This window comes from Protopterus annectens, chromosome 2.part1 (assembly GCF_019279795.1).
Source record: "Protopterus annectens isolate FY-2018-M chromosome 2.part1, PAN1.0, whole genome shotgun sequence".
Taxonomy (NCBI): domain Eukaryota; kingdom Metazoa; phylum Chordata; order Ceratodontiformes; family Protopteridae; genus Protopterus; species Protopterus annectens.
Window position 1 is genome coordinate 363,052,960 of NC_056729.1, and position 13,895 is coordinate 363,066,854.

Here is a 13,895-nt window from a genome sequence, read left to right on the forward strand (position 1 = left end):
CAATATGTCAGTGGTTTGGTGCATCAACAAATGGAGGAACTAGATCTTACCCTCTTTGCGAGAAACAATGAGAGTTTGGCAATGAGTGATCTCATCCAACCCCTTTCTTACTGCGATGCACATTATGGGGAAATCAAATGTACTAGCAGACAGGCTCAGCAGAACTATTCTGATGCCTCACAAGTGATCTCTCAACCAGTCCATGGCAAACATGATCTTCCACTAGTGGGGAAATGATGCTGTGACCCATCTCCCCTCAACAACAGGTGTAGCATGTTCTTTGCCCTAATCTCCCCTCAGGGACAGTCACTGGGAGATGGTCTAGTCCACATTTAGCCCTCCGGTCTTCTTTATGCTTATTCACCCCTACCCCTAATTCCCAAGTTTATTCAGAAAGCTTTCAGGTTGAAGAGCAAAGTAATCCTCATTGCCCCTTTTTGGCCTCAGCATATTTTAGTTTCCCTTCCTATGGTCTCATCTAATATGTCCTCCATGGACACTGGACCCCAGTCCAGATCTCTTCTCACACCTCCGGTCTTCTTTACGCTTATTCACCCCTACCCCTAATTCCCAAGTTTATTCAGAAAGCTTTCAGGTTGAAGAGCAAAGTAATCCTCATTGCCCCTTTTTGGCCTCAGATTTTGGTTTCCCTTCCTATGGTCTCATTTAATATGTCCTCCATGGACACTGGACCCCAGTCCAGATCTCTTCTCACACCTATCAGGCCTGACTCATCTGGACACAACAGGGCTCAAATTGACCACGTGGTTTCTCCAATTCCATTGATGGCCAGACAGTCCAGGCTTTCCTCTCCCGTTGTAAGAATTTTGTTTTCATCTCAGAACCCCTCTACAAGAAATATTTATAAAAGTAAATGGAAAAAATTTTCCTTATGGGCTCAGCAGAAAGATTTGGATCATTTCTCTACTCCAGTCCCTGCTCTTTTAGAATTTCTAGCATTTCTTTTTCAAGGTAGGGCCAGTTTCTCTTGTATAAGGCATTTCTTAAGGGTACCTTTTTACTTAGGGCACCTATTGAGGACCCTATACCACCTTGAAACCTTACTTTAGTTATACATAGTCTGATACAGTCTTTGAACCCTCCACAAAAGTGGGCCTCAAGTTTCTTTCTTCGAAAACAGTTTTCTCGTAGCCATAACTTTGGCAAGGCGAGTCTCTAAACTCCAAGCACACTCTTCAAAACTGCCTTATTTGATCTTCCATAAGGACAGAGTTGCCTTAACGCATAAATCCATCTTTCTTACCCAAAGTTGCATCAGAAGTAAACATCAATAAAGTCAACAATTTGCTAGTTGTATTCCCTAAATTTGAGAATAAAGGAGAATACACATTCCATTCTTTAGATGTACATAGACAACCTAATTTCTATCTTTATAGAATGAAATGATCAATTATTCATTTCCTTTGCCAAAAACAAGTTGGGTAGGCCTGTTTCAAAAACTACATTAACCAGATGGATAACTGATTGTATTTCTCATGTGTACTCCTTAAGAGGTTTGACCTTGCCAAGACAACCAAAAGCTCATTCAACTAGGTCAATGGCTATATCATCTACTTTTTGGTCCAGAGCTTCCATTGATGATATTTGTGCAGCTACCACTTGGTCTAAAGCTCATACCTTTGTGGCTCATTATAAATTGGACATCAACTCCAGAAAGAGAACTGCATTTGGCTTGCCGGTACTGTATCTGGGGACTCTGTCCCATTCGTTGAGGAACAAATGAAAATGACATCAGATATTTAAGTTATGTGCTTACCATAACTGTGCATCTGTGTTGTCCATTTTCATTCTTCCTCATCTTCCCTCCCTCCTTCCCCCTTCTTTGTCTTTGGGAATGAACTGATGGAGTTTGTCAGGAACCATTGTTCCTGTTTGAGCCCCTGTTCTGTTACAGTACATCTTTTTCTAGCAGTGTTATGGTTATGTTACATTTTTTCAAACATAGTTTAGAAGCAGAAAACTTGATCTAAGGTAAAGCAGAAATCAGGGGCATTATGGGTAAAGGGAGGAGCTCAAGAGTCGGATCCTACACTGCAGAAAAAAATGGCTGAGTTGGATCCAAGGATCAGATCTGAACCCATTGGTTGAGGAACAGTGAAAATGGACAACACAGATGCATATTATGGTAAGTACATAACTTACATTTTTGTTTCCAGGTCCCAAACTGGGTATTTTTTGGAGTTACTTCATTTAAGAAATACTATGTTGAGTTTCAGTGAACATATCTGACACTTTTTCCAAGACTGTGCATAGGCTATTAAATATATTCTTGGCAGATTAACACTTACTTCAACCCCCAATCCCCGGCTCATTTATCTGGGATGTCCAAATACAGCAACCAATAAGACTTAGAAATCTTGCCCAACATCTTTGCACATAGCCTGGTAGTAAAGTATGGTTTTAAGGCTAATGGCTGTAATGAATGAATCTAGGGTGGCCACTGTGATGCAGTGGTTAGCACGGTCGCCTCACAGCAAGAGGTTCTCGGAGGTTCAATCCTCGGCTGGGGTGCCTTCTGTGTGGAGTCTGCATGTCCTCCCTGTGGTCACATGGGTTTCCTCCGGGTGCTCCGGTTTCCTCCCACATCCCAAAGACATGCTATAGGTGGATTGGACACTCCAAATTGGCCCCAGGTATGAGTGTGTGTGTGCCTTCAGTGGAAGGTTGGATGCCGGGCTGGCAACTCGACACCATAAAACTCCACTGCCAATCATGAGCGGACAGGTGATCCGCTGTGGCGACCCCTAACCGGGAAAAGCTGAAAGAAGAAGGCTATTAATGAATCTCATGCTATAGACATGGGTTTGATTCTTTATCTCCCTGTCTGAATGTGCTACTGTGTGACTTTGAAGAAATAATTTAATTAGATCATTGCCCTGGACCACATGTGAAAAAAGCCACTTATGCCCAGAAAATTCTCTTGTATTAACTATGGTGCTGCTTCTTTTTCTGCAGATGAGAAGAGCCGAGGCCCTGGTATTTATATGTCCTACCTAGGGTTCTGATCCACTGAATGCCCCGATAACAGAATTGGACTTCAGAACAGGGGCAAGAGGTTTTTTTTTTCCTGTCTTTCTTTTAGTAGTAGCTTTTCAAACCAATGTACAGTTATCCAAGACTTGTTTTTACTTAGTATCATCAGAGTTCTTATGTATAAACACTTCTCTATATACTCCTGTGCACAAGACATGTTTATTATCTGCAGGCATAGAGGTGTTTGAAAATACCAAAGTACAGCTGCAGAACAGCTGCTACTAATGGGGGTGGGGTGAAAAGCATCAGTGTCAAACACTGAATAAATATGCTTCATTTTCAAAAAGACCCCAGTGTTGCTCCTGGCATGATGTTTCTTGTTAACTTCACCTGCCACAACATCGCACTTCTTGACACATGTCGTGCACACTGAAATATAAATTGCTGGGGGGTTACTCTACTTAGTAGTTTACATCGTCAGATGAGGTGGTACTCTGGAAAATATAACATTCCTTGCCTTTCAAATCATCATACTGAGAAGTGTTCTGAGCCTGTACTTTGCTTGCTGGGCCACCTGAAGGTTAAACGTTTTCTGATTACTATCAGCAGATACTACTACTTGCCTGGTACATCATGAACCTTTTAACGTTAATTGTTATATTGCTGTTTTCTTGCCATAGAACAGTAGGTGGACAAAAGGAATCCCCAAATAAGAAAGGAACTGAAAAGCCCATCCAGTTTCGAACCCCAAATAAGGATTTGTGTATTATTTCAATCCAAGGCAAAAGCGACATGAGAATGAAGGTGGAATGCAAGAATAAAACACAGTCCTACTGGTGCGAGTATACTGGGAAACCATCAGTCTGTAGGCCCTTCCTTCTGAATCCTCAAAACTATTGGCATCAGATCAAATCATCTCTCAAGAAACTCCCGAATGCTTGTGAGACGTCCCTGGTGCTGAAGCCCAGTATGTGTCAGAAAGCGGCTGCCGATGCCCATATGAAGCAAGTGGCTTCCAGCGTGAAACCCGCTCAGATGTCGCGCGCGGGTAAACATGACCTTGGGAAAGGACCAGCGTCGCTTAGGCAACGTGACAAACCTTCTCCCGAGAAGGCGCCCAAACACAAGGAGGCAAAGTTCAAGAAGCCTTCAACCGCAACAACTAAACCTAAACCACCAGGACACAGCAATCAAGAGGAGTCAGAGGCCAGCAAAACTGCTCGACAATACTGCCCGCCTTCATTACACAAGTTATGTTCCTACTTTATCGGGGCATTCAGTGGATAAGAGGACATGCGGTGAAGGTAACAAAATAAGTGATTCCTTAAACGCAGGTCATTTGGAAAACTTGGCTGGCGAAGACCAACGGCAGCGAGATATAGATATATAGATAGGTAGACAGATATTATGAGAAGGGTGCATTTGCAATTAATTAATTGTGGGTAAAACGTAATGCGGTAGTACTATATATCTATGTACCTGATATGTAGAAAAATGTATGTCTGTATCAAAAGCCACACGTTTTCCTGTGTTCATTCGTTTGGGGATACTGCTAATCAACGGATTGTTTTCAGGTGCCTACTACCCGCAGTAAACGTAGGATGCATACCCGCAGTGTGTGTGTGTGTGTGTGTGGGGGGTGCGTTAGAGGGCTTTACCAAATGTAGGCTTAACCCATAGAATGACGGGCATGCAAACATACACCTCAACTGCATATTCTGACTAAAAGCTATATTTTGTGTGTGTGTATGGGGGGGGGGGGGGGGGGGCGGCAAATGTTTGAGGCTTTAAGTCACCAAATAACGACAGACGATTCAGCTACAAAATTCGTTTTCTTCAGAAAATGAGTTCCAATTATCACTTGTTATTCTATCAATTGTATAACTTCATAAGACTTATATTTAAAATGTTTCCCTGATTTTGGGCTTTTTTGCCCCCTTCCTCAGTCATATTTTGGATTTGTCCAGAATTCTTGCTCTAAGAGGTTGACTGACACACACACACACACACACACACACACACACACACACACTAGAGTTACCACCTGTCCCACTTTGCGAGGAACAGTCCCTCTTTGGATAGTTGTGTTCTGACAAAAAAAATTAAAAATGGCAAATGTCCTGAGATTTTAGGACAAAATTATTTCCTATAGTTTATGTAATAGTTGCATAAAACAGTTATTCTGTATCTAAAATACCTACATGTTATAAGAAACAGAATAAGCAACAAAAATGCTACAAGAATAAGCTTTTATTTAGGCAAAAAAGTTAAGTTCTATCCTTTGTACTGACCGTGGGTATGTGTCGGCCTGTAAAATCTGATGTTTGTACTGAAAATGTCCCACTTTGGCCATTTGAAAAGGTGGCAATCCTAACACACACACGTTTCATCTTGCAGCAGTATTCCCATAATCATGGAAACAACAGAATAGAATATTTTTCCCACTTCAGAAGGGTGCAGTGTAAAATAATCAGATTCCCATAAAAACAGGTGCCTTGGAAGCCAGCGCAAACTGTACATCAGAAGCACAATGCAAGCTGTTGTTGCGTAGTTTATTGAGTGTTTTTGTTCATTGCAGGGTTGTAGCCATAACTTTACGTTTGCCCTCACCACCCGCATATCATTTTAGAAATGTACTCAGCCAAAAAAAAAAAATGCTACCCTTCATGCATGTAAGAAGTTGACAGTGGCATATTACTTTCATCTGTTACCATTTGTTCCCATAAAATGCTGTTCTCAGTTGTGTATTCCTTTAGCACTTTTTTCGTATACCTATGTACTGTAAATTCGTTTGCACAGTTCTGAGATGCTCAGAAACAAGTGTACTAATTTAAGTACTCTGCGTATGCCTAGCTACACCGTTGGTTCATTGCCCATATTTTGCATTTTGGTTCAGGTCAGGTTAGAAGTTGTGTGTGTGTGTGTGTGTGTGGGGGGGGGGGTACCTAATATGGAAGCGCTGGACGGGGTGGAGCAACATACTTACCATAACTTATTTTACCTAAATAAGTTTCGCAAGAATTAACCAAAAGTCAGGCTAAAATATGTAGAATTTCGATGCGAAGATGGCAAGACATCTGCTGAAATGTGTGTTTTATGTGGTGAACAATCCCTTATCCGGTTCCCACCTCATGCCTCTCAACCTTTCTGCGCAAAAAAATCAACAGGAAATAATAATTAAAAAAAAAAAAAAACAATGGGGGTGGAGTGTGTGTGTGTGTGTGTGTGTGTGTGTGTGTATCAACAGGAAATAATAATAAAAAACGATGGGGGTGGAGTGTGTGTGTGTGTGTGTGTGTGGGGGGGGGCAAAAATAGAGAAAGATTTTAAATATTGCCCTTATAAACTTAGCAAGTTGCTGCAATAACAGGTTTTGTGTTGCTGTGCAGTTTCTGAAGGATATGAAGTCTGAAAGTCAATGTCTGTTGGTATTTAATGTCTTCATTATTCAATGATTTGCCAGGAAACCACACATTTTATGAGGTACAGAGCAAAAAATATTGTCATTGCTAATGAAACCATCCTGAACTCTTATGTTTGATTATCTTGTTTTCAGTGTTCCCATGACCTTCCCAAAAGAGTCACTTATGCTTAGTGTTTTCATCCAGTAAAAATGAAGACGAGTGTAGTAACCACTAGTCACGGATTTACATTTTGTAACCCAGTTTAATACGGATGCCCTTCCTAGCCTATTTCACATTAAACATGCTAGCAACCCTTCTAATGCTGCCTCATACATTCATAAGAAACGAATGCATGTATCATTTTCATATGCCAACACGACTATTTTTTTTTTCAAGTGATTTATTGCATTTATATGCAAGTTAGGTTTCAGTGCCTGTTGAAACAAACCATTCTTTTTTAAATTGATAGACTTCTTATTGCTTTTATAATCCATGTTTCTGAGAGATATATTCGAAAAAAATATGTACTCAGACTAGTGCACATATTAGCCTGGCTATTTACCCTTGGGTTTGATAAAAGATCAGTTGTTTTGCACCATGCTAAATATTTCAGATAATATATAAAACTTAACTTGTTATTATGTATTTCTTTTGTAGGCTTGCCCAGTTAATGAAGATGGCATTCTACAACTTGATTATATCTTCTTGGACTGCATTGTTTGCCAACCTTGAGTTAATACAACCCGCTTTTCTTGTTTTTAAGACCAAGTTTCCAATCGTGCACTGCAGCCACATATAGCGAAGATGAGCAGGTGCGAATGCTCTTTATGCTGAAAAGGGACCTATTAGCTTTAAGTTGCATCTACCCCAAGACTCTCTTTAAGCAATTACATCTTCATTAAGCAATAAAGGGATCGCTTTGTGATGTACATACATCGTGAGGGATTTGGGTATTGCGCTTTTGAATATAGTTTATATGCAAAAGAGCTTTATATTTATACTGTATAATAAATATCAGATTATAAATTATGCTATATTTTGTATTTTGCTAGACGTTTTAATGCGTTTAAGTTCACAACTATATTTGTGTACAATTTAGCATGCATTTTAACGGTATTGGAAATGAACACTGATGAAAAGAAATGAACCTTACAGAAATAATTGTATGCTTCTGAATATAGTTTATATGCGAAAGAGCTGTATATTTATACTGTATAATAAATATCAGATTATAAATTATGCTGTATTTTGCCTTTTGCTAGCAGTTTTAATGCATTTCAGTTCATAAATATACGTGTGTACAATTTAGCATGCATTTTAACGGTATTGGAAATGAACACTGATGAAGAGAAATTAACCTTACAGAAAGAATTTCGTGTAAACTTCAAAATGAACAGCATTTTTCATTTAAAAGACAACTGGTTATCAAAGCATACGTCAGTGGCATTTTAAAAATAAATGCAGTCACCATAGATTAAACAACAGCTCTAGTCAATTCTTTTGCTAATGCAACAAATTTAATTGTAGTTTGACAACACTATTAAAGGTGTGTTTTTTAACGTACGTTCAAAGTTGCAAAGCTTATGTTTGTGAATTAAAATAAATAGCCAAGGCTACATTCAACAGAAATGTGCCTGCGTACATTGCATAACTGAGTAAAGTAGCTCAGATTCAGCCAGACAGACGCGCGTGCATGCGTGCTTGGGTGTGGGTGCCAGAGGCAGAGAAAGAAGGCCTCAACCTTCCACCCTAAAAATTGGGGAAGGCAGAACAGGAAAAGGGCATCGATTAGGGACACTTAAATTCTGTAATAGTAATTTAGAGCACTGATAGAAAACAAGAATGTGAAATAGTATATATCTTCATAAATTAAAGACATATGGAGCTGTATTCTAATTTATTTACCAGTTGTAATCCACCGCCTTTTCTCAAAAAAAAATTTGGAGCCAGGATTAGGAACGCTTGTAAATGAGAAACAGTTGAGGGGTGGTGTGTGTGTGTGTGTGTGTGTGTGTGTGTGTGTGGGGGGGGGGGTCCGTGCACCCGCGCATACACCTCATTTTCGCCCCATATTTTTTGTCCATTTTTCATAAAATTGTGTTTTTCTGGCAAATTAAAGTAAAATAATTCAAGATTGAAGTTAGAAAACAATGACAGACATTTAAGTTTCAGACTTCCAAACCTTCAGAAAATCCGTGCTAATGCAAAACTTGCTACTCTATCAATTTTCTAAGTTTATAAGAGCAATATTTAAAAATTGTGGCTATTTTTGGGCCTTTGTCCTCTTTTTATTTATGGTTCTTTTCAGATTTCTTGCTCTAAGAGGTTGAGAGGTATGTGTGTGTGTTGTGCGCATATATACAGCTGTATTTTTAGGAATGGGGGCTACTGGCATTGCGTATGCAGCATTATAAATTGTAGATTTTTCATGCCACACATAACTTGTTTTCTTTTAATTACAAAAGTTACGGCATGGAATTATTATCAAGGCATTTCTGATGCAGTATTGCAGTTGAGTTTCTAGCAACATTCAGAAAATATTAAGTGTATACTGCTTCTTGCGATCCATTTTATGTGACTCTCACTTAGCTATCCTTTTTCTTTGAAATCTACAAATATTCCCACATATTCTACCCATCTCCAGTTAACTATTTGTCACCTTTTCTAGCCATTATTTGTCCAGTTTCAACTCCCACCTCCTTCCCTTTCATTCTAACCCTCACCCTCTAATGAAATCCCCCATATCCCTCACCCTCTGAGCAAAACTCACTGCTAGTATATTTCACCTAATATTTGGCATTATCTATCCTCTACTATCATCTTTACATCCAATCCTCACCCCATAATCTTTCTACTCAGTTCTGTTTCACATCTGCTACTTTTGACATTGCTTTGTGCCTGCCTAAATAGAGCACCAATGGACCAACAACACCCTTATTATATGTTCTACCATTAATATGGCCACCCTTACTTTATCTATCCATCACTCATTGCATCCTTTCCATTTCTAGAATACATTCTTCTCCCTGACATTCTTAACCATTGACTACAGCATTACCACTAAAGATAATGTTTAAAGGTTTCCTTAGAACTTATGTTTTCTGTAATTATGTTGTCATCATGTGTTGCTGTCTCCCTGATTCTATAGCATGTAGTTTATACTTTAGTGAACTATATTAAGTTTAATAAACTTGTGTTTGTAGCTGCTGTATGTTGAGCACCTGTTCAATTACTTTTTGATTTTTGTTATCTGATGGTATCTTCTGATGATGTCATAAAAGTGCAGATATGTTGTAATTCAATACCTTGAGGTACTGAATTGAAGCACGTCCTGCTATGGCAGTAACAGATAATGAGATTCTTTAGCATTTTATGTTAATGAAACTCATTACCTGTTCTGAATATAGCTTGATTTTGCCCGAAGACTCAGAGCAGCCACTTAATATGGACATTATCTGGTGCAGTGACTCTACATGTTAATCAGATTCAGTACTGCTATCAGGGAACAAGGCCTGGCATATGGGTGTACTTTCATGGCTAGATTCTCTACAGCTCAGGAGCTCCATCTGCAAGACAGCATAGCTATCCTACTTGAATTCTCCCCATCCAATATGAAAATGGGTTTGTGGAGCCACTAACCCAGCAGAGAATTAAATCCACGTTTGGAAACAGGTCACTGTGGCTTGTCCCCACAGGAGTTAGGGGGATGGCTTGCACTGCACCAAATTGTGTATGTGAATGTTTTTAGGCTCTCTGCCTCTGACTCTTGAAACCTACAGTACAGGTCCACTGTATGTGAAACAAGCTACTGTAGACAGTTTGTCTTCCCACCAAGTACAATCTGCAGTACCTAGTCCCACATACAAGTCTACCTTGCCAAGAAGCCCATTAAGTTTAATGCATTGTTTCTATTCCAGTACTAATCCAATCAATGTGTAATACATACAAACATACTTTTTATAGGATATCACAGAGGTGTTTCACGTACCCCTAGTTTTCTTTCTAAACGTATGTATCCATGGTAGAAAACTATTTATTACAGTGTTATATCTGTGTTATTAATTGTATTTTGAATGCTATACATTTTGCTAGGAGTCTTATCATGTCCCATTTTGCTTTTGCTGCTTTTTATTTGAATATAAATGTATTTAATTATTTACTGATTTATTGTCTGCATCCCTGATTGAATGACTGATTGATTGTGCTGCAGTCTGTGCCACTTTGTTGAGATCAGCTGCAGAATACAGAACACATGCCTACCCACTATAAGCTGTTTATCCTCTGTATCAGAATGCAGGACCATATGAGTTGCAATCAGGAAATCCATGCACCACTGCTCAGCATTCAGGAAATACAAACCAAAGTTTATTAAACATGATAAAAAGAGTTTGTATGAGAAATTAAAGTAAGAACTGCGCATTTTAGAATTGGAAAGCCGATTTTACATGAAAACATTTTAATTATTGTAAAAATGAAATTATACAAAAATGCCTTTATATATGATTTTAACTGTTGTACTCCATTTCCTACTTTTGGTAACCCCCAATTTGTGCCTTTTCTCCTTCCACACAGGAGCTACTAGTGACTTAACAGGGTTATATACTAATCCTAAATGTTTCCAATTACTTACTTTTTTCAGCATCTTCAACAATTGTCAAATTGTACATCCCCTGTGGAAAAAAAACCCAATAAAAAACAGTGAGACTAGTGGTCTTAAAACTTCGTTGTTGAACTCAGTCACAATAATTTCCAAAAATAATGAAACCCAGGTAGTGTTCCAAAGCAACAAGTCTTTATTCATCACAGACAAGCAATCCTCAGTAACAAAAAATCAGAAATCTCTAAGAAAAAAAACACATATACCAGCGAGATGGAATTACTTTAATGCACGTAAGAAACAAAAACAATAAAAACAATGGTGCCACTTGTCCGGTCAGGATAAAACAGATGGACAGTTGTTGGTTCTCTTCAAGCAGTTTTATTATATACAAACAGATCATGAATGAGGCTAAGTAACTTTAACTTATAAACTAACTAGCTATCATACACATAGATGTTCACACTCTGGCTATACTCTCAAAATGGCACTGAAGCTAACATGTGCTCGCTATTTATATGCATGTTCAGTCCTTGGAAATGCTTCTTAAAGGTACAACACACTTGTTATTCTACATCCTCCCTCTTTGAGAAATGAGTCATGCAATAATGATGACAATGACTGATATGCAGTTAATACAGAAATAATTTTCATCATGCAGTTATACAAAACTAGATACATATATACAACTATGTCCAAGTTGCTGCATATTTCACACTGGGTTTGGAAATACGACCAAATCGTGTGACATAGAAATTCAGAACAGGTTTAGCAATTAGGATTGTCTCTACCAACTGTTCAACTTTAGGGACATCAGGAACAATGGTAGGAGTCAAGACATGTTCCTGGAACAGTAACACTGTCTGGATTGTTCTGAGATCTAGAGTCTACATCACAGGAACAATGATGCGATATCAGTTCTACTACAGGAAGAAAATGTCTGCGATTTCTCCTGTACTTCACACCCTTGGATTTCACAAAATAGGATCTCGGCTCTGCATATATACTTGTTACTTGACTAAACCAGTCAAAACCTTTCCCTGTTTGTATCCTCACTGTCTCTCCTTTTCAGTGGATGAAGAAATCTGCTCAATTTGTCATAACTGGACTTCTGGAAAGATCGCTTTCTGAACAGTTGGGCTCTGATTGCTTTGTTGTTTATTAGCTTTAGATCTCAATAAACTGGAACTGATAGGCAATGTTGTACTGGTTTGCCTGTATAGAAGTCTCTGAGCAGGTGAGCCAAGTATAACATCACAGGGTATGTTTCTGAGACTGAGTAAATTCAAAAAACATCAGTATTATCACATTTTCACTTCTCATGTAATTGCTCTACACTCTGTACTGCATGTTCACCTAGTCCATTTGACTGCAGATATTCTGGATTACTAGTAACATGTAAAAAGTCCCACTCTGAAATATTTCTGAAACAATTGACCGGTAAATAGGGTACCATTGTCAGATATAAGTTTCTGTGGACTGCCATGGACTGAAAAATGATGTTTTAACTTAGTAATAACAGTAGTGGAAGTTAGATTAGATAGTAGATCGATCTCAAACCAGTTTGAATAAAAGTCTACCAGTACTAAGTAATGTTGACCATTCCACTCAAATATGTTAGTAGCTACAATTGACCAAGGTAGTTTAGGGACTTGACTTAGCTGAAGTGGTTCTTTTTGCAAATGTGGTTTAGTACTATTGCATACTGAACAAGATGAAAGTACTTTCTCAATTTATTTTGCTAGAGAAGTCCAAAGCACTAGTCCTCTCACCCTTCTTTTGGTAGATTCAGAACCTGGGTGACCACGATGCAAAATCTGGATATATTCTTGTTGTAAGGAAGCAGGAGCAACAATTTTAGGACCTTTAAAAATAATGCCATCTTCCATCAACAATTTATTTCTGTAAGGAAAATAGGGTTACACTTCAAGTGGTGCACTAGATTGCTTTGATGGCCATCCAACATTGATGTAGTGATTGAGCTTCTGCAAAACTGGATCAGTCTTTGTATGATCTCGTAGCTTATCAAGTCTTGTGGTAGAAAAATTGTGCACTTCCATGACATCAAAGTCAAAATTCTCTGCGTCAAGCTTTTCCATTGTATTTCTGGGCGATTGGGATAAGGTATCAGCCAGATAAAGAAGTCTGTCTTTTGTATATACCATTTTGAAGTTGTACTTTTGCAATTTAAGCATCATTCTTTGTAATCTCACTGGAGCTGAATGCATAGGCTTTTTTAAAATAGTGACCAGAGGTTGATGATCAGTTTCAGTCTGAATTTCTTGATCATAGAGATAATCATGAAACTTGGGACAGCAAACATTATTGCCTTTTAGTTATGTACTCACCATAACTTCAGATGTTTGGGATCCATCTCGCCTACATTCTGACTGATGGGCTCGGAGCCGATCCCTCGGCTCCGACTCGGCACGCTTATGCTATAGAGCGAGGCCTCTAATTGGCTGAGCTATCTTTATCCCAGGATGCACCACCACTAATCCCCTAGATCTTGTTTGTCCGCATTCATGCACACATGCACAGCTTGTTTATATAACATTGTTAGATGTTTCTAGATGAAACAACAGGATTCGGACCTTCTGATATCCTCTGATCTCCAAGGAAGGGGGAAGGAGGGTGGGTTATTAGGAATGTAGGCGAGATGGATCCCAAACATCTGAAGTTATGGTGAGTACATAACTAAAAGATGTTATGTGATCTTATCTCGCCTACATTCTGACTGATGGGACAGCGTCCCTAGCACCTAAATCCCGGGTGCCTCATTGGAAAACACTCCTGAGCACTGTGGAACCAAATGAAGCTCGTCCTCTAGATGCCACATCTAATTTGTAGTGAGAAATGAAGGTGTGCGGGGAAGACCATGTAACCGCAGCACAAATGTC

The 13,895-nt window shown here is 39.0% G+C and overlaps 1 protein-coding gene across 1 annotated transcript; it reads left to right on the forward strand.

Annotated features, from left to right (window-relative positions):
• The first annotated feature begins 3,423 nt into the window (after positions 1-3,423).
• On the forward strand, positions 3,424-7,586 carry FGFBP2 (fibroblast growth factor binding protein 2). Its single transcript, XM_044063381.1, has 2 exons — positions 3,424-4,298; positions 7,056-7,586. Exon 1 carries the CDS (start codon positions 3,628-3,630, stop codon positions 4,279-4,281), a length of 654 nt encoding a protein of 217 aa, XP_043919316.1. The 5' UTR covers positions 3,424-3,627; the 3' UTR covers positions 4,282-4,298; positions 7,056-7,586.
• The last annotated feature ends 6,309 nt before the right edge of the window (positions 7,587-13,895 follow it).